At 49.7% G+C, this 27,302-nt stretch overlaps 2 protein-coding genes across 3 annotated transcripts in view; one reads left to right on the top strand and one right to left on the bottom strand.

Annotated features, from left to right (window-relative positions):
* The window catches only part of LOC8037513 (tetratricopeptide repeat protein 28), an 81,745-nt gene extending 55,328 nt beyond the window's left edge, over positions 1 to 26,417 (top strand). Inside the window, exons 14-24 of the mRNA XM_040216212.2 lie at positions 3,006 to 3,283; positions 4,304 to 4,523; positions 5,417 to 5,619; positions 7,416 to 8,075; positions 15,683 to 16,027; positions 16,533 to 16,742; positions 17,335 to 17,566; positions 20,445 to 20,521; positions 20,611 to 20,722; positions 22,330 to 22,437; positions 24,739 to 26,417. Of these exons, the coding sequence (XP_040072146.2) occupies positions 3,006 to 3,283; positions 4,304 to 4,523; positions 5,417 to 5,619; positions 7,416 to 8,075; positions 15,683 to 16,027; positions 16,533 to 16,742; positions 17,335 to 17,566; positions 20,445 to 20,521; positions 20,611 to 20,722; positions 22,330 to 22,437; positions 24,739 to 25,958 (3,665 nt within the window). The 3' untranslated portion in view covers positions 25,959 to 26,417. The remainder of the gene's footprint in view (positions 1 to 3,005; positions 3,284 to 4,303; positions 4,524 to 5,416; positions 5,620 to 7,415; positions 8,076 to 15,682; positions 16,028 to 16,532; positions 16,743 to 17,334; positions 17,567 to 20,444; positions 20,522 to 20,610; positions 20,723 to 22,329; positions 22,438 to 24,738) is intronic.
* The window catches only part of LOC8037516 (lysophospholipase D GDPD1), a 29,735-nt gene continuing 28,559 nt past the window's right edge, over positions 26,127 to 27,302 (bottom strand). Inside the window, exon 11 of one of the 2 annotated variants that reach the window (XM_040216210.3) lies at positions 26,127 to 27,008. In XM_040216210.3, coding sequence (XP_040072144.1) covers positions 26,838 to 27,008 — 171 coding nt within the window. In that variant the 3' untranslated portion in view covers positions 26,127 to 26,837. The remainder of the gene's footprint in view (positions 27,009 to 27,302) is intronic. The other variant, XM_040216209.2, reaches the window with a different exon arrangement.

The raw sequence follows: 27,302 nt of genomic DNA, 5'->3' as shown, positions 1-27,302 counted from the left end.
AAGCCAGCGACAACAGGGCAACGCTGATTAGTGTGGTCTCGATGAAAACCTAGTTTATTCAGTGACTCTGATGACCAACAGGCTGGCCTTGTCGTGTCGTTTAGCGAGGAGACTGTCCTAATGTCAAAAACCGTAGGAGCCTTGTATACTTCCACGTTCAAAATGCTACGCTTTGCCAAAAGTGCGATCCCTGGGTGGTATCCTGGGTTCCCAGAAGTATCGGGACTCATAAATTCCTTTATCAGCACCATAGTTACCAGCCCCGCCCTACAACCCCACAAATATGGGGGTGAGTGATCTTCAGGAATGCGACAGCGAAATTTCATGTAGAAAACGGTGATAAACACAGGGCCCCCCTGCAAACCAGATGAAATGGAAACTGATATCACAGATCGTGAACACGGCGAATTCGCGTTCCACGGTGCAATAAATGCGCGAGAATTTGCTACGAACTCCCCCGTCACGGGAACGGGTACCTCAAAATATGGACGCGGCAGATTCACACTTCACGGTGGGATAAGCAGACAAGAACCCGCTACAAAGTCGGGTGTTAAAAAAAACTGATATCGGGCGTGCAGATCGCGGACAGAAGCGCAGGAACCCACTACGAATTCTCGCATGTCGAGGATTCCGGAAATGCGGACGCAACAGGTTCGTGTTTCGCGGTGCGAGAAATGCAAACATGAGGGAACCGTTTCAGGCACGCTATTCACAGGTACCGCTACAGGAGATCTGTCTGTCTGAAAAACTTTATTACAGGAGATCATGCGATTGATTTGCGGACATAGCGCGATTGATATCTGGCGGGAATTGGAATTTTTATGTTATGGATATTCAACCCAAAAAACAGAATGGGCGATATCTCGAAGGCGGGCATTCATACAAAATTTAACGGTATTTCTATAATGTTTTCTTTGTGGGTTCGAAATAATTGTGACAATATTATAAACGACTATTTTTCATAAATAGTGAGTAGATTTGATTTCGTGAATACCGTAATATCCTGATTTATCGCCCACTCCCTGCCGCCTGAAATTCATAAAAAGGTGGGGTGGGCCATGTCTTGGTGGGTGAGCACAAAAAGTTGAGAAAAGCGGAAAAGACCGCCCATTTTTCTCTGCGTATCAAGCGCTGCTGCACAAGAGATACATTAAACTCAAAACTCGATTTAGTTTTGTTGTTTTATAGAAAAAATGCTCACGAAAGAATGTTTTACTATCGCGAAGTTCGTTGCTTGCGTACACGCTAGGAACACCGCCGATCTGTGTACGGCGTAAACGTTTGTTTCGTGAAAGCACGTCACCACTATGTTCTCCTAGTTACTAAAAAAGGAAAAAGAAAAGTTCACAGTGAAATAGAAAAACCGACCAGGCGCAACGAGCGAGCGAGCGGACCAATGAAGCGACGAAGAGCGATGCTGGGAAAGCGGAAAAGCTGGCGATTACGTTGGTAAATACTTTGGCGTCGGGCCAAGTCGGGCGCCTTGTCGATCGCAAGCTCTTGGGCAACTTTCTTGTTTGGTGCATACATGCATGCGTCCGTGCACGGCGTGCTATCAATGAGGGTTTGGGACGCTCTACAAAGGTCTGTGTAGGGCGTTACAGCAAAACTTTATTTACCCGTTGGCTTTGTCTAAAACATTGCACAACCGCGGTCGTGAGTCGTGACGTGCGGGCAGAAGGAGCGGGTTCGTGGCTGCCTTACTTTGCGGAGACAGACTTTGACCTTACACTCCGTGGTTACATTCCAGGATATGGGGCGTTCGCTTACCTCCCTACTCCTGAATGGGTTACTGCTTGTGTTATCTTTCCGACTTTTTTTTTGTTGTTGGGTCGATTTTTTTTAAGCAAAACCAACTTTTATTTTGTTATCTCCATTGTTTTTTTTTCGCACGGATATGCTACCACTTCGGGGTCGCTCATGGAGGAAATGCGTAAACAAAGAGAAGTGTCTTTCCCTCCTTCGTTTTACTTTGTCACGGACGTCCTCCAACTGTAAGGTCTGCGGTTGCGACATTCGGGTAGGATGAGTGTTCGCGGATCGCGAAGTCTGCATTGGGGTATTTGAAGGGGCGGGCGATGACTTTGTTTTTTTTTTGGAAATCGATATTGGCCCAAAAAATGGGGTGGGCAATGACTCGGGATATTACGGTAGTGGCAAACCTTCAGTTACAGTCGCCGACCGATTTTCCGGATGCCAATAATTCAAACTTGTTCGATATTTCGGACCTAAAGGAGGAACCGTGACCTACCCGATAGAAATAGTGCATATTCACTACCGACGGTTTGAACAGGTTGAAGTCCAAAAGATAAATTTTTCGGATAAAATCGCGCAAGCGAACAGCGGGGAACATCACCGAGAAGCCGCCATTTTAGGTTCTATGTTGGCTGCACATGGATTGGTTTGGCTTGGCAGCTCTACTGGAGTACTGCTAGGTCCTACTGCTGAGTGACGCTATCCGGCTTTTTTTTTTTCTCTAGCTGCACGTCATTATCGTCATCATTGTTACCGTTTTTGCTTTGTTCATTCGCCATGGCAGTCGTGAACTTGCGCCTCTCATTTCGTCTCAGTGAATCGTGTTTTCCCACTGCACTGACTTGGACATCCCCCCCATGGCCCCATCTGTTCTTCCTTTGCCGCGAAGTGTCGCTAAAAAGCGCGGAAAGTACTTGACCATAATGCTAGAAATAAGGCAGTGATTCTCAAGCTAATAGAAAGTTGCTGAACGCAATCGGAGGTGTAACCTGAAACAAGGCAGTATTTACGGCTTTTTTAAGCCTGCTTAGACATAATAAAGGTTCGGACTGCTCTATTATTCGGATGTTTTTTCGGTCCCTGCGAAGTATCGGTCAGGGACTGTACATGCAAGTTGGAGGCGTCCGGGGCTAACCGACAGACGGTGCCAGCGTGCCACCACGTTCACGAGAGAATGCATGCAGTCCAAGGCCACCATGGTGCCCCTGTAGCCATCTGCTCGGTGCCTAACTGGGCGTCGTTGGCTCCAGGCCGGGTGCACCATGCCCTGGGCAACGTGGGCCAGGCGGCCAGCTACCTGCAGCAAGGTCTGCAGACGGCCGAGCAGCTGGGGCGGCGGGAGGAGGAGGCCCGGGTGCGGCACCGGCTGGGCCTGGTGCTCTGGCTGCAGGAGGACCTGGACGGGGCACAGCACCAGCTGCACAGGGCACAGGGCCTGCTCGAGGCCCTCGGGGCAGAGGCCAGGGGCACGCCCGACCGGAGGGACGCCCTCGGGGAGCTCCTGGCGGGAACCTCGCAGGCCCTCCAGGTGAACTGCATTCGCGGCCTTGGCCCTCCATGTGGCAGAGCACGTGCACTCTTGCCTGGTGGAAGTGTCTTCTACCGCTTGTGTGGTTGGCGAGATACATGTTCCTCATCGTAGACTATCAGATGTCATTAGGGATGGTCTCAATTTAGTCTTAGGCAGACACATTGAGTGTGTAATCCTTTTGCTACATGTTTCATGTAGCAAACCACGAGGCTGTGCGTGATGAAGTAAATAGAGAGCGGCATAAAAGTGGCTGTCACTACGCGCAATAACGGCGCTGTCATTTCTTTCCATACTGTGGTGAAAAGATATTTTCGCCCTCCCTTCCTCTCTTTGGGTCTGTCCAACACCTACGTCAGACTTTTTAATCTCTAGGAAGACCTCTCTGCCTTGACAGATATTCCAGGAAACTCTCACCTTGGATTTGATGCAGTAAAGTAGGGCAGGAGCCCGCAAGCCTCGTAAACAGTGGCGCACAAACTAGCGAGTGTTTGGCTCATAGGTAGTTGTGTCAATGGGCGGCTCAGATCTAAAGCAGCGCCTAAACTGGGAAAACAGTTTACTCAGGGCCAGGGACAATCCATAAAGATACTCCAAGAAACTCCCGTGTTCCTAGGAAATCCGATTTGAGAACCCCTTGTGCTAGACGACATGGTTGCACCGCTGGATTTCTCGCGTCACCTAGCGGAGCGCGAGGCACAGCTAGGACGTGATTGCCGCGTCAGCATTCAGCCGGGACACGTGTCCATTCAGCAAGGACACAAATGTGAACCGAACTCCGATGTGTGCCTCCTGTGGGGGACGTAGAAAACACCGTGCCAATCTAGGAGCTGATAGTTTATCGGAGAGGGAAACTCACGCCATGCTTAAGACAGCGGGATGGCAGCAGCACTTCAGAGGCTTCATATGCAAGCAGTTACTCATAGAGTGAGAGAGTTGCTCGTTAAATGCTCGCTGGTCTCGACGACATCCTCGAAGTGATTGGGCCAAACGGGTGGCTGACAGAGAAACGGATTGCAGCGGGTGCTGGTGTCCCTGGGGAGGCCGGAAGAGGCCCTGGTGGTGGCCGAACGCAGCCGCACCCGAGCCTTCTCGGAGCACGCGCACAAGGGCTCGTGCGCATATGTTCCGACCAGCGTGGAGCAGATGCTGGAGGTGGTGAACCGGCAGAAGGCCAGCGTGCTCTACTACAGCGTGGCTGCTGGCCGCCTCTTCACCTGGCTCCTTGTGCCTCACAAGGGTGAGCATGCAGGGATATAGAGTCACGCCTCTTTGGGATACAGCCAATTATATCCAATGACCAAATATTTGAAATGAAAATGCACATAAAATGTACTTCCGTAATAAACAACCTATTGGTCACATCAAACTCTGAAACAGAAAACGGCCCTCAGAAACGTGTAAGCACTGTCTTATTTAAAAAAAAAAAAAAGAGTTTCATGAAGCACAAGTTGAAAAGCGGCGCTTTAAAGACGAGACATCGGGAGTGTTTCTCCATGGCATCCCCGTGGAACACATGCAGGCATCTGTTTTGCATGTGGGAACTCGAGCGATACAATTTGTTTTCTTTTTTTTTGCCTTGAAATCACGTGACCACCAAAGCGCGCATTTTCTTCCTTGTCAAGCGCCGCCAAGCAAACCTCCTCTGCGGATCAGTGTGCACACGTGCGCCGTCTGCTTTGTTTTTTCGCTGCCGGTTAGCGTGGGCTTTGTTCTTTTCTTTTTGGTTCTGCTTTTCGAATTTCGCTCTCGCAAGGCGAACAGGCAGCGACGGTCTCACACAGAGTCGAAATAATTAATTGTGAGAGCATGATGAAACGAAGGTGGACTCGCCGGGAGCACGCTGAGCAGCTGAGCACAAAGAGCAACTTTCTTGCTCCAACCGCTTCGAGCATGCTGCGATCGCTGGCACGGCCTAGAGAGCCTAGATGGGATCGATAATCCATCTCAAACCATTACAAATGCCACCGACGCGACGCTCTGACAAAGTCGGTTGAGCGGCACCCGAGGTGCGTCGTCATGGCACTTGTTGCGTTTGCTATCGCCGACGTAAGCAAACGTGCAGCGAATGAGCCGCCACTCCTTTCTGCGCCCGACTGCTCTCGGAGTGACTGTGGCCTTGGACGGACGCAGGTGTGGTCAAGTTCACGGAGGCGAGCGTGGGTGGGGAGGGTCGAGCGGAGGCAGCCCTGCCCGACCGGGAGGGCCAGCTGCCCGTGGGCGCCCCGCTGCTGGAGCGCCACGTGGCCGGCCTCAGGGAGGCCCTGGGAGTGGAGCCCGATGCCGAGGAGCCCTGGCAGAGCCACTGGGACGAGGCCGGCGACCGGCTGGGGCAGGTCTCTGGCCGACTCTCCTTCTTTACCGGAGCCCCAACGTTTAATCTCGAGCAACCCACATTTTTCTCGCGACCGAGGAATGCCTCGCGATAAAGCTTCTTTTGGCTCAGAGTTTTGGGGATGAACGAGGCTCATGTAACTCCAATTTATTTGCTGACTGCTATTGCTTAGAAATTCGGTTATTAATATTAGGGAGTGACTCTAAGTAGTATCTAGCGAAAGTAAAAAAATCGTTTCATGGCCCGGGTTTTTTCTCCGGCTGGAGACAATTCTTAGGTAACTGGAAAAACACTGCTAGAAACAGAGACAGTTAAAAAAATTGGGGATCTCGGGGAACATACGAGGATGCTCTGAGAAATCCCAGTGTTTCTTGGAACCCAGTCTGGGAACCTATGCTGTGGACGTTCATAGTACATCTGTACTGCCTAGGGAACTGCAGTCCCTAGCATAGGAGCACACGCGGTTCTCTGGACATCCTGGGGATGTCATAATGTTTCACAAACGTGCTATGGATGTGAATGGAATGTTTGCCTGGAGCTGTGCGAGCTTAATTGACGCGGCAATTTTATTGGTATGTCGCTGCAGTTTTGCGTTGCTATATAAAGTAAATGTCCCCCGACCTTAGACAGGGTTGCTTTCTGCCTGCGTCAAAGCCACATTTTCTTGTATGTATCTAAAAATGGCAATTTCTCTTTACTTTTCAAGCTTTTGTTGCATCACCTCGCTGCGGGTAATATCGTAGTCTGTTTGCAATTGCCATTATTGTCATTTATCGTAAAGTTTTGAGAGAATGCCCGTCCCTGAGAGATCGCTCATCTCATTTTTCTGGCTTAATATCTGTAACATAAAAATGCCGAAACATTGCCTGCTTCCCGATTCCCGTTCAGCGTCACGCGATGTCCGATGGGAATCGCATCAACCGTGCAATTTGCTGTACCGGCACGCCTAACAAGCGAGTTCGTAGCAGGTTCCCGCATTCGTCCGTTACCTGCGTGCACGACATCGGCTCTTGTAACGCGCGAGTCGTTCCTGCGTGTTTGTTGCACCGTGAAATGCAAATCTGCTGCGTCCACAATTGACGGTATCCGTTCCCGTAACATACAAGTTTATAGCAGACTCCCATGTTTTCGTCCGCGATCTGCACGCGCGACATTGATTCTCATGACAGGCAAGTTTGTAGCGGGTTTTTGCTTGTTCACCGCACCATGAAACGTGAATCTGCTGCGTCCGCAATTTGTGGTATTCGTTCCAGTGAGATGCGAGTTCTCGGCGGGTTTCCGCGGGTCCTTCGCATTGTGAAATGCGAATCTGCTGCGTCCGCAACCTGCGGTAGGCTTTCCTGTGACACAAGAGTTCGTAGTGAATTCCCGCGTGTTTATTGCATCGTCAAACGCGAATTTGCGATATCCGCGATCTGCTGTATCGGTTCACGCATCACATGGTTTGTAGCCAGTGCCGAGGTGTTTATCATTAATTTTTGATAAGGTTTTGCTGTGGCATCCTCAAAGATAGCCCACCCCAATGTTTTTCACCATTAATCTATTAATTTCGGGTAGGCATTCTTTCGGAACTTTACGGTAGTAAGTTAAACTGTGGGCTAACAGGCGGCAAACATTTCCACTAGAGTCACTGAGTTTGAGAATCAAAGTTCAAAATACAACAAACAGAAACAGTGCTTTTATTACATCACCGTGTTTGCTCCTACCGCTCAAAAGATCGCTCTTCAAGCGAACTCGTAAGTAATTTTGTTTACGGGGAAAACGGTCCAAGCTCCGAATGTTGCCCTGGTTCTGCAGGACCCCGAACGCCACAGCACCGGCGGTTTCAGTCGCCTGGGCAACCGCAACCACCTGCTGAACAGCTCAAACTACAGCCTGAGCAGCCTGTTCAGCGTGGGCAGCGTGAGCGTCACCTCCGGCCCGGCCAGCCGCGCCGGCAGCATGCGTGCCCCACGCCCGCACTGGCCCGGGCCACCATCCCTGCACGCACTCTACGAGCTCCTCATCGGACACTCGGAGGAGGAGCTCTGCCGCTGTGCCGGCCGCGACCTGCTCGTCGTCCCCGACGCGGACCTCTACCTCGTCCCGTTCGCGATGCTCCGCGCCAACGGATCCACGGAGTACCTGTGCGAGCGGTTCAGCCTGACGGTGCTCCCGTCGCTCTCGGTGCTCAGGGCGGGCCAGCGGGCCAAGGCGGCGAGGCAGCAGCACCACGGCCACTACCCCTCGCCGGCTGACCGGCTGGCGTCGCTGGTTGTCGGGAACCCCAGGGTGTCGCGGAGGACGCTGGAGTGGCTCGGGTGTGCCGAGATCCCGCACGCGGAGCAGGAGGCCGAGATGGTGGCCGAGATCCTGGGCGGGGAGGCGCTGGTAGGCGCGGAGGCCACCAAGGAGGCTGTCCTCGGGCGGCTCTCGCAGGCCGAGTGCGTCCACCTCTCAGCGCACGTCTCCTGGAAGGTCAGTGATTTTCCTCCGCGGGGCTCTCACTCCGGTGCCTGGAGCTCCGACGTTTACCGATTCCTCGTTTGCGATCCCTTTGCCCACCGCTGTCGTGCCTCTGCTGTACACAGCGCGCGGTGAAACTGGAAAGAGGCCCTTCTGCTTTACTATTTCGTACAAGATTTGGCAGATAGCAGGTGGAACGCTACAGCAGCATTCAGTTTTTTTACCTAAACTTTTTGCAATTAACGGCCATCCTGACATCCTGTAACTGTTGTGGGGCTAGTTTTTATGTGTGCTGGGTGGTGCAGGAGGCTGAGTGCACCAGTTGAAGGTGCCTTCTATGCACCATAGTTTCGCTGTTTGGCTTTGCCCGACTGAGGTGGAACGGACACCGCTTTACAGCGGAGCTAGCTGTTAAGGGCTAGCTTCCCCAGGATCGTGTCCCCCACAAAGAAATGTCGACACAAAACTCTGGACAGCTACAGCCATCTATGAGCGACGGCGGCAACCAGACAATCGGCTTGCCGGCCTTCTAATAGGTGGCGGCAACCTTTCCAGTTCTGGTTTTCACCAGAGTGGAAAGGCTAAATTTCTCTAGGCGTCGTCCTAGAAGTCGTCCTAGAAGTCGTCTTTGAGGTTGTCCTCGAGGTCGTCCTCGAGGTCGTCTTTGAAGTTGTCTTTGATGTCGTCCGAGAGGTTTCCCTCGAGGTCGCCCTAAAAGTCATTCTTGAGGTCGTCCTAGACGTCGTCCTCGAGGTCGTCCCAGAAGTCGTTCAAGACGTCTTCAAAATCGTCTTAGAAGTCATCCTTGAGGTCGTTCTAGACATCGTCCCTGAGGTCGTCTAGATGTCATCCCTGAGGTCGTCTTCTAGGCATCGTCCTCGAGGTCGTCTTAGAAGTCGTCTCTGACATCGTCCTTGAGGTCGTCTTAAACGTCGTCCCTAGGCGTTGTCCTTGAGGTCGTCCAAGAAGTCGTCCTTGAGGTCGTCTGACCATAGTACAGCCTCGCTGGTCTTCCTTCTTCACCAGAGTAGAAAGGCTGAAAGTTTTTTAATGGAAGTTTCTCAGGTTGCCTGGATCGTGACAAACAGCAGCTCTTGACAAGGAGTAAGATCACGAGGCTGTTCGGGAGCTTTAAACGGTTTCACAATGCCCATGGGTTGAGTATGTTTCGGAAATGTGCACTTAAAAGGCAACTCCGCTTCATTTTTGTTTTCGAGAAAACAATGCAGTCCTCTTCAGTATCACATAGGAAGACTACACACCAAATATTACGACCTAGCTCTGTCTAAATGTTTCTTAAACAGTCCTGCAAACTTGTCAACTCGCCAAGTTGCCGAAATCGGTCGACTCGAACGGTTGAATTGAGACGCAACCAACAGTGCAGGGAAGGCTACAGTGTGGACATAGCCAACATTGAGCTAAACGTCATCACAATTTTGCTTGTTTTTACTTCTCCGAACCAGCGAAACAGGTGATGTCAGCAGTGTTTCCTCACGGTGCTCGGCGGTGCTCATATGATTGACGTAACGCGCCTGCGCAGCACGCTTCTTGGGAGCCGTTCTGCCATTTCGCAGTGGTCCCGCTGCGACCGTCGTCTCCCGCGTCGCAACAGCCGTCGTCGTCTCACCGTTTGTGATTATTGTCTCCTGTAGTTTCGTCCACACTACGGACACACATGCACAGACTTGTGCCGCAGTTGTGCAGACGTCGTTGAATGTCGTAGACACCAAAACGTGGTGAAGAGTGCGGTGCAGACGACACCTGCGCCTGGCACACGCCCGCCCCAATCCTGCCCGTCGTTGCGTAGAGGATCATGTGACATCTGGCACCATGTGATGGCCATGTTCCTGGCGGCGCGAGGCCAATGTTGCCGGACAGAGCTGAAGTTTCATTTTCGATTTCTGCTCGTGTTTAAAATTAGATCTAACAATCCCACTTCTCGCGAAGCAAATGGCGTGGTGTCTTCTACTAGTGCTTTTTAAGGCGAAATCACTAGTCTAGTGCGAATAGTGGATTTCGAGTTCGAAGCAAATTCGAAGCGAATAGTGGTTTTGGCCGAATATTTTTGATTCGAATATCGAATAGTTTTTCCACGCCATTCATTACTATTGCATAATGCTTAGACGAAAACCCAGCTAAGCCTGTGAAGGTTATTCCACTTGTTCATTTATAAGCTAAGTTTAATCTATCTATATTTATGAACTGTGACCTCAGAAGGTCTGATGTCTTGGGATGACAAGTAAGTGACGGATTTGACATAAAATGAATCCCAAGCACGCAATTACGATATTAGGGAGTTTTAGAATAGTGCACGCTTAAAGGGGCACTGACACCCCAAAGGTCGTAGTTATTTTTATTGTCTAAAACGATGCAAGTTGCAGTCATAGACACGCAAAAAAAAACGCATCGCGAAAAAAAATTTTTTTGCGCGCGCGCGCGCCTTTTTATTTTTGGCGTTTGATTTTCCCGCTTCTCGCCTCCTCGCTTCTTTTGATCGGTGACGTCAAGAATCATGAAATTTAGAAGCTTTGTAGGCGACATCTCTATCACATTTAATTACGGCAATCCTAAAACATGTTTTTTAACGCAATTGCAAACGCAGTACGGCCCTTCTTTTTGAAATACCAAAAATCGGGAGTTCGTCGTGGTGCCGTCTCCTGGATTTGTATCCTCCAACGGAAAACAGGCGACACCGCTCAAAACCGGTCCGCCGGAACGCCGCCGCTCGCTCCTTTCCTCCTTGCTTTGGGTCGCCATGGCAACAGCAGGGAGTGGTGAAAGAAAGGGGACTCTCAGGTCTTGGCAATTTTTGACGTCAAGGCACCGGCGCCGATCGCGCGGGAACTTCGAATTCGGCATTTGGAAATTGTTTTTTTACTTCACGAATACTGAATTCCCAAATTTCAAATTTTGAGGGTAATGTCCCGGCATCGTTTTCAATCGTTTCGGATAATAAAAAAAAATATGATTTTGATGTGTCAGTGCCCCTTTAAGCTTTGCGTAAGCAAAGAATAGCGTCGTCGCCACTGCGCATGCTCCGAACACAAACTAGGTTTTGCGCTTTGCGTGCGTAATTTTAGCGTGCGCTATTTCTCGGAAATAGCGTGCGTACGCAAACAGTCTTTGCGCTTCTCCAAGGAGGATTCGTAATGAGAAGTTGGCTAAAGCCAAGACGAGCAGAGTTAAACAAAATGGCAGCTTCCAGGAAAATGTCGGCGGCTGCTTTGGCGGCGTCGTGAGTACGACGTCGGAGGCAAACTAGTGACTGCGATTTTCAATACGGGACGACATTGTACTCGGCTTGGCAATGATCACCGACAACTTGATGCTTGCGACGCGCAAACATTTTGCGGCGAAGGCACGATGTGCGAAGGTCAGTACGACACCTCACTTGCCAAGGCGACGCAAGCGGACACGACCGGTCAACCGCTCGCGTCGCATTTTCAGTTTTAAACAAATCTAAATTAGTACTCTGAACCAAAAAACTTGTTGTTTTTTTTTTTCTAAAGTTGCAGCATTTTGTGTGTGAAATAAAAATTGTGACTGTATCTTGGTGGTGCGTCGCAAGCGCGAGCTGATAGGGTTTTTGCGTTGCGACGGAGAAACGCTATTCTAAAACGCTCTTGTGTCGCGTGCTCTAATACAAGCGCTAAATTTAGCTCTAGCGTGCGCTAAAATTGCGTACGTTATTCTAAAACTCCCTATTGTTCATCGCGGCGGGTTACCCCGTTAAGTGCGCTTCTTACCGAGCACCGATATAATGCAAAGAAGCAACACCCGGGGAGCTCACTTTCACGGGTTTGGCTTCTCCGCAGCGCACCGGTGCTTGGTAAGAAGCACACTCAACGGGGCTAACCCGCCACAATCAACACTTCGAAAAACGCGAATAGTGCAGTTCTTTTCGAAGCGAATATCGAATAGTGTATTATTCGGAACTACTATTCGAAATTTCGAATATTCGCACAACCCTATAAATCACTCATTATCCCTAAATCTTTGGCATTGAGCGGAGTTTCCGTTTAAGCATGAATTACAAATATAGAAGACATCTTTGAAACACAATGACGTTAGTGGTAAAAAAATCAATTGATTTGCCCTTTGAATATGTGGCACAAGTCAATTGTGAGGCTTGTGCCTCACAATCGAGGAAGCTAAGCCAATTTTAATAAGGAGGGGGCTAAGCCAAGCTAAGCAATTAGGAGGCTAAGCCAATATTTCTGCTGTGCCTAGCAAATGTGCTGTTGGGCTCCGAAAAAACAGTTCCATCAGCAACATCAAATACTTTATGCCGAATATCCCCACAGTTTCTTTATAGCTGCTTTAATATTCCGAGTCATTGTCCACCCCACTTTTTGGGCGAATATCTATTTCCAAAAAAATGCAGGGCGATTGCCCACCCCTGCAGATACCCCAATGCAGATTCCGCGATCCGCGAACATTCATCCTACCCGAATGACGCGGCCACAGACCTTACAATTGGAGGACACCTCACATTGTTTACGGATTTCCTTTCCGATTTCCGTGACCCCAAAGGGGGGTACATTTGTGCGAAAGGAGCACGATAGAGATAACAGAATGAAACTTTGCTTTAGGTACTTAACAACAAAACTCGTTAAGACAAAAAAAAAATCGTGAAGATAACGCTGTGATAGTATGAACTGTACGCAAGGAAGGCGCCAGTGCCAGAAATAACAGAAGGCGTGCACTGCCTCAACCAGGCAGTGCGTGACACGCCCCCGACTCGTGATGTTTTTCCTGCCTGCCCTGGCTGCTTCCGGAGGAATGTGCTAGGTACGGATTATCAAAAACACAAGCAGTAACCTATCGAGGGATTGCGAGGTCAGCGAACGCCCCGTATCCTGGAATGTGACCTGGGAGTGTAAGGTCAAAGTCTGCCTCCATCGAAATAAGGTTACCGCGAACCCGCTCCTTCTCCCGAAACGGCGTGACCGTGGTTGTGCAACGTTTATGACAAAGCCAACAAGTAAATAAAGACTCGATGGAACGCCTTACACAGACTTTGTAGAGCGTCCCATTTCGAGCTCCGTGTTCGGGGTGTGTCCATGCCACACAGCAATGCCACCTCTACCAGCATTGATAGCACACTGCACACGGACGTACACATGTATGCACCAAGCAAGAAAGTTGCATGAGAGCCTGATTGCCAAGGCACTTGACTTGGCCCGATGCAAAAGTATGTGCCAACGCAATCACCAATTCCCTCTTCCCCAGCATCGCTCTTCGTCACTTCTTTTGATCAATCAATCAATCCATCTTTATTTGCGCAAGAAAGTGGAGCACGGGAAGTGTGTGTGGCTGGCAGAAAGGTCATGAAACCCGTACGCTGAAGCACCTGCAAGCCAACTCTCCATGAGTGAACTAATAGGACAAACAAACGCAACAATTTAACGTTCCAGATGCGGACGAACAAACAAGACAAGAAGGACAAAATGTGGCCCTAGAGAGTCAAAGCTGGCCGACATATTCGTGCTGAGTGTGCTGTGCTGCACAGTGAAATGCGACGCAGCATGCCCGGCCCAAAGGTGCAAACCAACCATTAAGGAATAAAAGGTTAAAAAGTGCGAACAAACGAGGACAATAAAGAAACACGGACGACAGGACAGGTGCTTTTCTTTATTGTCCTCGTTTGTTCGTGCTTTTTAACCTTTTATTCCGTAATGGACCAACTAGCCCAAACCCAAGTTTTAATGCAACCATTAAGGTTTTCAATCGAGCGATCGACACAAAGGACAGTTCGCCATGGGGCTGATGGCGAGTGTAGCAGTGGAGGGGGACAGGTTTTGTTGACTTCCGCATATCCCCCAGAGACGCTCTCATTTTCTTTCCCGTAACCACCACAGGTGGCTGCAGATCGGAAAATAATTTGTCTTTTGCTTTGTGATTACGCAGCAGAATACCGTATTTACTCGCACAATGGACGCACTCGCGTAATGAACGTACCCACCAAGTTGGCTCTCAAAATTTCGACTTTTTTTTCACTCGTATTAAACGCACCCCCAACTGGGACGTCAAACTTTTGACTCCCTCCCCCCACGCACGCGAAATGAACACACTTTTCTATCCTGGTGCAGCGAGGTCGCGAATGCATGGGCAGCGTGGGCGAACAAAACGCCTTGCAAAAGGCGTTAAGAAAATAAAAAATCCAACGGAAGCAAGAAAAAAACAAAAAACAGAGAGGAGCTTTCTTTTTGCTGCACAGGGCAGTCTGGGCTTTGGGGTCGCGCGCCGCGGAGAAGAGAGAAGGAGATAAGAAATATAAGCGGAGAAGCCCTCGCCTAAGCAAACAAAACAACTTGCGAAAGGCGGCAAGAAAAACAACAGAAAAACAAACAACCCACCGAACTAAGAGAAAAAAAAAACAACAGAGGAGCTTTTTTTTTGTCTTTTTTTTGCACAGCGCAGTTTGGTGACGGGGTCGCGCGCCGCGCGCAAGGAGGTAAGAAAGATAAGCCCTCGCCTAAGCAACGCCTAAGCAAAAGAAAGAACTTGCTAAAGGAGGCAAAAAAAATAAAAAAAAACACCGAACTAAGAGAAAAAAAAAACAAAACAAAGAGAAGCTTTTTTTTTCTTTTTTCTTTGCACAGCCCAGTTTGGTTAGGGGGTTGCGCACTGCACACACAGAGAGATAAGAAGTTATGTTGATTTTTCAGGATAAAAGGTCTGTTCATTATGCGAGTAAATACGGACGCAAAAATTTTACTTCGCCTAATGAATGCCCTCCCCCCCCCAACTTTGCATTGATTTTTCGGAAAAAACAGTGTGTTCATTCTGCGAGTAAATACGGTAGCAGTTTTTCAGGGAAAGGTGATGCGTTTTTGGTCACTTGGGCTTGCAGAAACAATATAAAAAGTGCAAACTGCCAATTCTTTCAACATTCAAATCCTTGCACTGCCCCTTCAAGGCACGGAGCTCACGGGATACCAAACCGAAATTTGAATTTTGCAAAATAAAACCGCAGAAGCGTTGAACGAGATGCTACGAACTCGAAAACATCAATCACACATCGATATATCAAACGAATGGCCGTACTTTTGGAAAAGAAGAGCGCAATCAAGCGAGGTCTTAGAATGAGGGGAAGCGGCCTCGCTTCTCTCCTCCTCGCTTCGGTTCACCAGCTTGACGGGACGTAGCGAGAAGTGGGAATGAGAATCGTGACGCGACTTGTCTCGTTGGCCGTGTTCAATTGCGCACTTCTTTTTCCGAAAATACGGCAATCCGTCAGAGATATCGCTGTATGAGGGATGTTTTGGGGTTTTGCAGCGTCCTGCCTATCCATCCAACCTTGTTTTGTGAGCTGGAAATTTCGGTTCAGTATCCCTTTAATGAACTGACAGTGCTCGACATTCAGATAATAAATTGGTCAGTCTGTGGAGTACAAGTCCAGCATAACTAGACAATAGACTTGCACTCAAAAGGGTGGCGTTGGAACATTCTTTTTTGAGCCCTTCCCAAGTGCCATGGAGTGGCAGCTTAGTGACGAAGAAGCATAGTCTAAGACCAGATTTGCCAGAGCGAACAAATGAAAACTGGCATTATTCATTGGTACTCGCACGCTCGATGAACAATAACTGAACCACTGCCCTTGCGTCTCACCGAAGGTCCCCGGCGTCGTGCTGTCCTCGGGAGCGGAGTTTGTCGAAGACGAGGAGCCGGCCGCCGCTTCCGCCGACGGCGGAGGTGGGGAGGACGGAGCAAGGCCCGCCTTAGAGTCGACCATGCTGACGGCGGCGGACCTCTGCGCGCTGCGTCTGGGGGCGCGTCTGGTGGTGCTGAGCACGTGCCACACGCGCTCGTGCCACGGCAAAGTGGACTCTCGGTCCCTGGAGGCCCTGGCGGGGGCCTTCCTCAGGGCAGGTGCCCGTTGCGTGCTGCTCTCGCTCTGGCCCGTGCCCGACACCGCCCTCAAGATTCTGCTACGGACCTTCTACTCTTCCCTCATGCAGGTGGGCAACTCGGCAGCTTTGTCGCCTCCTGCTCGCACGTATACCCTCCCGCGAGATAACCCACTCACTATTTTTGACACGATTTGCTTTTGTTTCAAAAACTTGTAGTAATTGTAGGGCCCTGACCTTGGCAGGAATGGAGTTACTTAGCCACGGCGAGAGATAAGCGAACATTGGTGACTGGGGAGGACAGTCTGGTTCATCGCCCTCCCAGCGATCGCAAGTTTCACAAATAACAAAATGTAAAGCACATTTTTAAAAAAAATTTTTATTGCGCACAAAAAGCTGGCCTACTAGTTATTTTCACCTGATTTGGTTTTCACCTGATTCCGTGCATGTGCTTGATTTCACCGCCAAGCTGACAGGGCAGCAATCATCACCAGACCAATCAGTTCTTTTCATAGCCCTTCCCTCCCATTGCGTAAGATTGACTGCCTCAACGATCCCGTCCCCACGAGCGGTGAAGGAAGCATGGACACGTAATGTGAGCGTCCCCCCTATGCAGGGCTCGCGGGCAAGTGCGGCCCTGAGCGAGGCCATGTGCACCATCCAGACGACGAAGCACTTTGGCCACCCGGCCAACTGGGCCAGCTTCGTGCTGCTGGGCAGCGACGTGCACCTCTCGAACCAGGTGGTGCTCATGGGGCAGGCCCTGGTGGAGCTGCTCAAGGTGCCCGACAAGTGTAGGGACGCCTTGCGGGTGGTGCTACACCTGGTACGACCACTCCCTCCATCTGAGACACGCTTTTTAGCATTTTTTTACTACCTTCCTGCCCTAAGCATCCTAGAAAAAAATATAATCATGCAAGGCCTTTTTCCTTACTGAAAACATGACCAAACATTGTGAAACACCTGTTTTCGAGATATATCTCAGAAAAAGAGCCATAATGCAATGTTTTTCATATTGACTTGGCAGCTGACCAACTTAAAAAGTTACTGTACAACCCTTAATGTCCGCGAGTCCTTAATTTTCGCAAATTGAAAAATTTGCAAAATTTAAGGGCATGTGAAAATTTCGGTTTTTGAGAGTTTCAATGCAGGAATCTGAAATTCGCAAAATTTAATGGCCGCGACCATGTCCTCCGTGACCAATTCACGAAAAATAGGGGCCGCGAAAAATAAAGGGTTTTACAGTATTTTAAAACACTTTTTCTGACATTTTTTTTTATGCCGTTGGTTGGTTTGAATATTTCCCGAAGGAATTATAATTTTGTTTGGGCATACTGTGGGGAATGTGGAGCAGCGTGACGAGCAGGCAGATGCCGAACCAGTGCAGCGGATCGAGTGCTTGGCACTGTTGCCCGCAGGTGGAGAAGTCGCTGCAGCGCATCCACAGGGGCCAGAAGAACGCCATGTACACCACGCAGAAGTCCATTGAGAGCAAAGTGGGGCCCGTCTCGGGCTGGAAGGAGCTGCTCATTGCCGTGGGGTTCCGCTTCGAGCCGGCGGCAAACGGACTCCCTGCATCCGTCTTCTTCCCACAAACAGACCCTGGCGAGAGGCTCGTCCAGTGCAGCACCAGCCTTCAGGCGTTGCTCGGTGAGTGCAGCCGCCCCGGCTACTGTTCTCACCCAAAGGGGATCATCTTGCCACCATTTGCAGGAAGGGGTCTCAAATGTCGAATCAATATACTGTACGAACGTTATGGAGAGTGTTGCAAAGGCTATTATGTGAAGCTTAGGAAATGGAGCCCGTGACAACTGGGTCTGTTTGCCATATGATTATGCATTTTCGCATAATTTGAAGGCTTTGGCGGGAACGTATGGCACAAACGTTGTGTTTAACAATGACTGTAAACTGAGTACTTTAACTCCTTTTTCGGGTGGTCAGCGAGGGTGTCGTAAAAGATGCAAAGAACCAGCAACCCATTGTGAAGAAGCAGTGGTCTACGACATCCTGCGAGTTCATATGTGTCAGCCGAACTTGTTCGGTACGTGAACAACCGTGTACCATAAAAGGGCGGTGGCGTTAAAACCGGCAAATCGGCGTTAAGATCAGCGTTAAATTTGGTTAAAATCTGCAAATCTGAAATTGTGAAACACCTTGACGAATGTACCAATTTCTTTCTGGAGTATACAAAAAAAATAGTACTTGCCAAAAAAGAGAAATAAATCCGGTCAAAAGAGTGATAAAAAAATCTATTTGTATAACAGGTGCTGGGAACTGTATAAATATGCCCTCAATTGTGTTGGACGCAGAGATATGCGGTCTTTTCTTTCTGTATAGGTTTTCAAGGGCAGTAGGATGCTTCGAAACAAAGAGAGAGGGTTTTTCTGTGACCGCTCGTACCTTGTCCACTTGACTGTGTGGGGTTGACGTTGGCGTTAGCGTTCTTTGACTTGTAGCCTATATAAAGGAAATGCGTGAAAATTAATTTTGCAGCTGAGTTTTATGATCACTGACCAGCTCGCCTACCCACTCTTTGAAGGTGTTTCTCACTGGTGTGTTTGCCGTCGTTTCCCTCGATTTCCGACCGACGGCCTTGTGTCGTGCTTGCCCAATGCTGGCGCCGGCACGGTGGCAGTCCTCAAACGCCCGTTCTGTTAAGGGTAGGGTAGCCACCTGCCCAATTCACGGCTGGCATGGCCGGTCTTTTGGATAAAAGGTCGGTTGCCAGTCGGTATTTATAACTGGTTGTCATTTGCTGTTTTTTTTTTTTTTCCAACTATCGAAGCTCAATTCTTTTTCTTTTTGCATGGGGGTTTGTAGATATATTTGAGACCATCAATGTTATCGGGTATACAGGGTGTTTCACGAAAGGTGGACAAAAATTCGATATTGCGAAAACTACGCAATGCACAAAAAAAAAGGCTTGTGTCAATTTGGTCCTAGGCTAGGGGCCTATTTAGGAAAATGATTAAAGTTTGGGTTAATTAAGTTAATTATTTTTGCGTAATTAATTTTTTAAATATTGAGTTTAAGGGCACGGTTTCATTCGGAAATTTGCCGAGCATCATCGGAAAACACTAAATAAAAAAATTGGAGTGCGACAGAAGGCACGCGCTGCGTTTTACAGCTTTCTGAAAAACAACACTACTTTGACGGGTTCTTTAGTTTCGGTTTGCAATTGCAGCGCTTCTCGGCATCGACGGCACCGCACCGTTTGGAGAAATAGTGCAAGCAACATCTGCTTCGCTGCCCTCGTGCAGTGCAGCAGAGGCAGGTTGCAACCTGCCTCTGCTGCGTGGCAGCTTTAGCTGCGGGTCCAGCTTGACAGTTTGGAAACTCTTCAGCAGCCAGGAGCTGAGATGCTGCAGCAATAGTCGCATTCGCTCCTGCTTTCTGTTGGCACTTCTACAACCAACTGCCAAAATCGCGGCATCCGGCAGCACGACACTCCAGCTCCTCCGACGCAATTTGCCGGGACTACTTCTGATACCCGGGCGGTATAGGACGCCAAGCACACCAGTCAAAGACACATTTCAGGCATTGTTCCCTCACCAAGCGTAACTAGCACAATGATTGCTCAAGAGCCGACCCTGCCCTATTTGTTGACACGTTGCACTAAATCGGCTAGTATGGCTTGGCAGTTAAAATGAAGCGGCATAGCCGACAACATTGGGTGTTTAGGTGCCGAAACATTTGGTTTCGGGCAATAAAAAAAAGGTGCTAAAAGTGGTGAGTGGACATTTACAGAATGCATATGTGCAGCTAGCACTTTGTCACGCGAAAATTCTTGACCAGCGAGGGTGGAGAGGAAAAAAAGGAAGTTGGAGGCAAAGGAGAGAGGCTACCTTCCTGGCAGTATCTCTCTTCCTCGGTTCTTGGACCTATCACTGCAATCTACGGTGCTTTACGAATTGTTTGTCTACCCATAGAATGGTTTAGGCGTCCGTTTGAGGCACCTGAACGATATCCAAACTTCTGACCCCTTTGTGTACCAAGTGTAACACCTTTTGGCGGGCTAGTTGGTTCATGATTTTAGAAATAAATGAACTGCGTAAAGGACGAGGACAGAGGTAGAGACGAGTATGACACACGGAGCGCAGACTTCCAACTGTTTATTTGGCGCAGACACAACAGTATATATGACAGCAGCAATCAGTTTGCGGTTAAATAAGGTTTAAACATGACCGTCCAAAAAAGAGAATTCCTTGTCTGATAGTGAAACAGATTGCATGCTTATGCAGTCGTGACCTTTCTTTTTAATGAAGTGGGCTTCTACCAGTTTTCTTTCCGTTGCCTCATTTGCTCTTGCGAGAACACGTGTCCTTTCCAAATCAGGATGACAACCGCATTTCAAACAATGTACAGACAGATGTCCGCCTGTGTTGTTTTTTATCGACAGAAAGTGTTCTCGTGCCCTCAGGTTGTCCTCTGTCCTCGTCCTTTACGCAGTTCATTTATTTCTAATACCAAGTGTACTTGACGGCTGCTACAAACCTTGAACGTGGTCTTTTTTGTGCTCCTCTCGAAGGCCTGTCCGTCATCTCGCTGAGTGCCATATCGAAACTGCTTTCAAGACCGGAGTATGCAGACGACATCATAGAACTGGTATGGAATTTGTGAATGCTCGGCAATTGCACTCTCGCCGGGGGAGGAATACATTTTTGGCTCACAAGCAATGGCACGTTTGTTTTTAGATGCATCAGGTGGTGGGACAGCTTGGAAAAACGCAGCAGGACAATGTGGAATGCCACGTCAGTGTCAAGCTTTGGAGTGTTCCTGGCTGCCACGAATTGCTCGCATCCTTGGGTGAGCTGCATGTCCCATTCATATACACTGTGTGGCGCCCTGTGATTTCACGAGGCGGCAGATTCCATGACTTTGTGCTCGCGGAGCGACTCGGAGAGCGAAGTTGCCTATTAAAGCGATAGCTTAAAGGGTAACTCTGCTCAGTTCCAAAGATTTCGAGATAATGAGTGATTTCGGATTAAAAAGTCCTAGTAAAAGTCACTAAGCCCTTTGCTTCGTGAAAAATGGGATGTATATTTTTAGATCTAATTTTAAACGCGCAGCGTCAGCCGCGGGCGCCGTGATTAGCGTCGAAACGTGGACGCTGCTCCTGCCGCTACCTGCCCGCATTGTCACATCGGCCTCTGCCCTCCGTCACCTGTTTGTTCCGTTTACTTGTTTGCGGTTTACATCGGTGAAGGGGGAGGGAATGCAAAGGTCTCCACGCAGCTCCCTGTAAGCTTCCGTGCTGTCAGTGCTTCGGCCTTTGTAATAAGCTTGGTCGGCCGCTGATACACTTCGAATAATACGGTTCAAAATGCATGCATTTTGGTCGGGACCCCGTTAAACTTCAATAAAGGCGGTAATTAAAAAAAAAAATGAATTCGTTATAACGAGGGATATCTGAATCTGTAAAAAAAAGTGTAGCCAGGCCTGGAATGCAGTCTTTTAAGAAATGCGAAGGTCACTTTCTTCTGTTGGAATGCGTTTATAGTTCCCAGCTGACTTTTTGGACATCTCCGTCACCTGCCGCACAGAGTTAATGCGGCGACTAAAATTTTAGGCGCCAGTCGACTCTGCTTGATTTTTAAATTTGCACCATTCACTCGCACGACTGCAGCCGTTAAAATCGCCGCCATTTTTCCTTTCTGTTGCATTCTCGATAACACACTCCACAGCCCATGCAATAGGGAACCTGCATCGAGGCCATAGCTAGACGTTGCGGGTACAACAGGCGGTTGCAGCATGTCCGCCATTCTTTTCGTGTTCTTTGGATGTGGGAGCTTCCTGCCGATAAGCCTGGCACCAAAGTGATTTTGGTCGTCCAAAAGTTTTCTTGGGGAGATTCCAAATGACAGCAATGAAGGCCCCGACAGACGGGGCAAATATATTGAGATGACCGAGGTGAAAAAAGCTCTCCTATTTTCTGCCGAGGCTACCCGAACGGCGCAATTTCTAGGAATGAGCCATCTTTTGGTGTTCTTGCACCAACCGAAAATTTGGCTGGAAACCAGGGTGGGCATCTTTTCAGGATGGGGCATCTCTCGGAGTACTGTCACGCTAATGCGGTGGACCAGTGCCTCATCTCTGGTGCAGCTCATGAGAAAGAGGCATGCAACTAAAGGTTGTGGCCGAAACGAGAGCAGGAGAAGGAGAGAGAGCAACCAACTACATAGAATTTTCAGCAACTACAACATCTACATAACCACCTATATAACACCTACATGTCCATTGTAAAGTTTGTATTTTCTAGAACGTTCAGCTTTCTCATTACTATACTGTTGCGTATTACCCACGTGCGAGTATTTTCTTTTTGTAGCTCATCATTTTGTGTCTCTGCCCCTCTTGAGGAAAAGCAGGGATTATAATGAGTAAATAAATAAACAGATTGTTTTACTCCGTTGCAGGTTTCGACCTGATGGAAGTGGGCAGGGACGAGGTGACCCTTCGGATGGGCAAGCAGGCAAACCGTCGCTCGATCCAGTTTGCCCTGCAGGCACTGCTGGCAGTGTTTGGTAAGCCAAAGTTTGAGCCCCTGATTTAGTTGGGAAAGAAAGCTTCTACGAGAACAATGATCAACAACCAGAAATATTGGTCATTATATACCACGATATCGCGCTTAAAAATCAATTTTTTATCGGCCCTTGTCAAGCTCGAGAGAAATATCGGGAACTTATCTATTCGAATATAAAACATTGAAAACGACTTGAAAACGTATGGATAGATATATAAAAGAAGCTGGTAGCATCTTTGCAGCTTCAAAAAGATGTACATTGTGGCCAATTTATATTATGCTCTATAGGAACCAGGCGAGCGCAATTCAACCCTCGATCAGGGCACCCCTAGCGGCAAACGGGTCGGTTTCATTGGGAGGCTTCTGCAGTCGCTGGCTTGATTCTGCGTAGTTGTGGGTTAGCGCTGTAGGCTGCAACAGTATGTAAAAGAACGCACACGGCACACAGTTTTATGGCTTTCCTTCGAAGCCGTGTGAGGCGGAGCGCCATGCAATGTAGGGCGACTTGTGTGTCGATGCAAGTAAGTGGCCTTTCTCGATCAGTTCGCGTTTCACTTTAAAGGGGCCCTGCAATCATATCTAAGCGTCTATCTTTTTTGCGGTTTCCACGTCTCTTGGGGTTCGGGCAAGCCAGGGGGCACGGAGAGAGTAACTAAATATCGGTGCATCATATTTTAACCGGACAACGTGGAAACCTCCTCCATCGACGAGGGCGACCCGCGTTGCCGAAAGCGCGCGATATGTGACGTCTTTGGTCCTGGGCTTACTACTGATCAGAGCCGCTAAAATCTTTTTTTTTAGTCAAGATACAAAATATAAGTGTCGTGAACCGTTTCAATTATGTATGAAAGTAGTTTTTGTTCAGTACTTTAGAACAGAAAAGAAACAAATGCAGTTTATAAAGTACAGAAACAAGAAAAGACCCGTCGACAAACTCGCCACAAAGCGTCGGAAAAAACGGCGCATACTAGAAAGGGCTAGTGGGATGAGACGCCAACGAACGGCGTAGAAAGGTCCCGGATGTACGCGGCAGCGCTGCGGTTATAGTATACCGGCTCGAGGATCCGACTGGTTCCGAGCGTTCCGAAGGCTTTCGGCGCGGGCTTGGCTGGCGATTTGGCCATTTGGCGGTATGGCAGCGCGAAGTGGCTCCCGTTCTGAACTGATCTTTACCCCGTATTTGGTGTCGTTTGTGGCCAATGAAGTGTTATACCGAATTAGTCTTTAATCGTGCAGCAAAAGCAATGCGAGCCGCCCTGGCCGCCCGCTTCATACAGCCTATCTAACACGTGCTTTAGTGGCGCCCTTTCGAGCCGTCGACATGGAGTGCGGCAGCCGTGAGCGCTCGATGAGCTCACTACTCCTCCTCTAGTTCACGGCCACTCAGGCCAGGACCTACGACGTCATGAAGGAGGTTATTGTTTGCTTGTTTTTGTAATTCTAATTTGCCCATAACTTTTAAAATAAAGCGAAATTTGAGAAAAGTTTCATGAAGTTACGACGTTCAGTGCGCTCAGGTTCGGTGATTCCTTGCAGGGCCCCTTTAAGCTGCTGACGAATACAATTAACTTTTTCTATGCAAACATTTCACTAGGAACGAGAAGCGGGACAAAGTCTCCCACCCAAGCTACATCCCATCAATCTTTCCATCAGCCTACAGGCAGAGCCTACAGGAAGAAAGTAATGTTGGGAATCGCAGAATGGCTCGAAAACAGTCACCTAGTTGTTGTCAAGCTGATTCAGAAACCAATAAACATGTATCATTAGAGCAGTCCACTCAACGGAACCTAAGAAAGGTCTCCTATGTACTTACGCAAAGTTCGACGTTTTTTGTAGGTGCGCTCAATTTCGTCTTCCGAGTACAGCGCCCTCCTTCCCATTACACACGTGGCCAGATTCGTGAAGGGGTTTTCTTCGTCATCTTGGCACCACGGAAGAAGCTCTCTGGATATGTAACCGCCTTAAATCTTGACGAGGCCACTGTCCGCTGTGTCGTTGGTCGCCATTGCTTCCCGATGATTCTGCGCCAGCTGTTGCTAGGTAGCGGCAAACAATAGGCGACCGCTGCGACACAGTTGGGTCGCCCATTTCCTATTGTGCTTGTTGAAAAAAGGGGCAAATGAGCTTCTCTAGTGTCCTTCACTATATTCAGTTTCTGATGCGTTACACAAATGGGAGTGCACGAGCTCGCGTGAAATGCCACAGTGTCACGAGCAGTGCCACGGTCATAATCACATGGGGTCAATATTCGCAATCAAGTTGCACGGGAGAGTTGAGAAACCAAGAACCTCTGGGGCCACAGACACGCAGGAGGCGCCCAAGAACCTGAACCTGGAAGACTCGAGCGACCTGGACAGCCTGGAGAGCGAGGTGTGCACGGACCCCTCCCCTCCCCCCGCCCTGGGCTTCTCCACGGGGCCCCCGAGCACGCGCCCCGTCCTGAGCCAGGGCACGGGCGCCTTCACCAACTATGTGCGCGCCAGGGGGGAGCCGGACGGCCGGACCGCCCCCACGTCCGACCTCAAGGGCCGCGACAGCGACGCCTTCACCCCGAGCCCCGTCAACCCCGTCGCCTATGCCAACGCGAGCATCTTGCCCGCCGCGACCCTCCTCCACTCGGGCGGCAAGAGCGGCTCGTCGCTGTACAACGCGAGCGCCGAGACGCCGGCCAAGCGGCCCGACAGCTCGCTGTCCGCTGGTTCCGACTGGGAGGGCCAGATGACGGTGCGGCGCCTCGTTGTCAGCGATAACCGTGGCGCGACGTCCAGCGAGGGCGACCAAGTTTCCAGACCGTGCAGGAAGGCAGCGGTCTCGGGATTCGAGTCGCAAAGCAGCGACTCGGACCGCAACGACTTCTCGCTCGACCGGCCGCGCTTCGGGGCGGGCATCTCGCGGCCGCCGCCTCCGCCGCCCACGGCTCCGCGCACGAGCCTGGGCGGCAAGGGGCGGCGACCCCGCCAGGTGCCGGGAGACGGCAGAGGCCTTGACTTCGGCACAAGCGCCCTGCTGGACTCCGCAACGTGCGCGGGAGGCGACGCCACGGCGCAGCGCGACCGTTCTATCCGCGATCACATCCTGTCGCACCAGATGCATCACTTTGCGCGGGTGCCCCCGCCCACCATCTCGGACGTCTACCACGACCGGAATGTGGGGCTGGGACTCGCGCCGTCGCTGTCCAAGATCCTGGCGGACGACGGAGGAAAGCTGCTGGCCGAACGCAGGGAGGAGAGTGCGGAGGCCGGGCCCAGCCCCCCGCCCCCGGTGACGCGGAGGAACAAGCCGCCCCCCCCCGCCGCCCAAGATCGCGGCCAAGCCGCACAGGCTGCAGAGAGTGAGGGCCGTGAACGGCGACGGGGCGTTCGTGCCGAAGGAGCCTGCGGTGGAGAAGGACGAGCGCAAGCCGGGGGGCAGCGAGAGCAGCGACGACGGCTCGTCGCAGAACAGGGACGCGGTGTCGACCGTGCGGAGGAAACCCAAGTCGACGGACGAGGGACTCCAGGCGCCGGACTGCTGATGCACTAGGATTTTATCTGAAAAGCTTCGGTGACTGTTGTTGCGAACGAACGAAAGCAAAGTCATTTGGGGGATCTTGCGTGACTGATGGATTGCCGAGTTAATGGACCGTGTTATTGTTGCCACCATTCTCTCTCGACAGAGGAAGCAGCGTTCGTTGTCAAAGACCAGCCAGTTGGGACAGCCATCTAACGACAAACATTTTTTTTATTACTATTATTTTGAGGACACTTTTTATGCTTTGCATATTTTGGCATTGAAAACAACACGATGCTACCACTAAAAAAAAAAAAGATTTGTTCGGACGTTTGAGGAAGTTTTACCCAGAACTCTGTTGCCGTGTATATAATGTGTACATTGTAGATGCTCTTGATTGCACTTCCTTTTTGTGAGCGGTGCCATTGACCACGATATCTGTAAATTTGATATTAACACGATACGATGCATTAAAGATTTTCCAATTTCATACATAGGTTGTTCTGTGAGCCAGGATTGTTATTGCGAAAGATTGGCACAACTGACGGTCCCACGTGTGGTCCAGGTCACAAACACAAATACATGTAACAACTTTGCCAAGAGACTCGCACAAGCTGCAAAGAAAAGCTCTTCTTGACTGCAAATGAGAAATATGTGACAATGTGCACAAAAAAAATTAATGAGCCAAGCATTTCATGAGGCACACCATAAATAAAAATTTGAGGATTTCTGCCGTTCGACAGAAAAGGATATAAACGAATCATCTCAAGAAAAGTAAATGTGAGCTCGGTAAGTGGGTCTTGCACTGCTCCTCTAGAGTATGAAAATCTTTTTGCTTTCTTCCAATCAAAACCCTTTTGTGCTTTCCGTGCACTTCTTTTTTTGTGCCGTACCAAGAAGGCATGTCCAAGATTATCTTCTTTCTTGGTTGGAGGCGTCAGTTTCATTTGGCCATGTTCCCACGTCGGGGTTCTCCTGCAGAAACTCTGTCAGGAGCGTAGGGCGGTCGGTCATGACGCCGCACGCACCGAGACTGAAGGCCCGCTGGAAGTCCTCTTTTTCGTTCAGCACCCACAGGTAAGTCTGCGGGCAAAACAATGCACTGTAGCGCACCTCTGGTGCTTGTATCGGGCTTATGTACAACGCCTCGCATGACAAGGCACTAGTCATGCGCAGTGCGCCAGGCACTATCTGATAAATACTGCCGACGTCCATTAAACTATCTTCTTGTTGCTCTGCACACGATCCTGCCGACCGCCTCTTAATCGTCAGTGATACGGTGGTGACATATGCTACAGCTTTCCGTGGCCATTTTAATAGTTTATTTAGAGAGACTTCTTGAAAGAGAAGAATGACGAGTTCTGTTGTCTTCAAACA

Source organism: Ixodes scapularis, unplaced genomic scaffold (genome assembly GCF_016920785.2).
Source record: "Ixodes scapularis isolate PalLabHiFi unplaced genomic scaffold, ASM1692078v2 PGA_scaffold1__304_contigs__length_218370807, whole genome shotgun sequence".
In the NCBI taxonomy this organism is placed as follows: domain Eukaryota; kingdom Metazoa; phylum Arthropoda; class Arachnida; order Ixodida; family Ixodidae; genus Ixodes; species Ixodes scapularis.
This window is presented reverse-complemented; position numbering and strand designations above follow the sequence as displayed.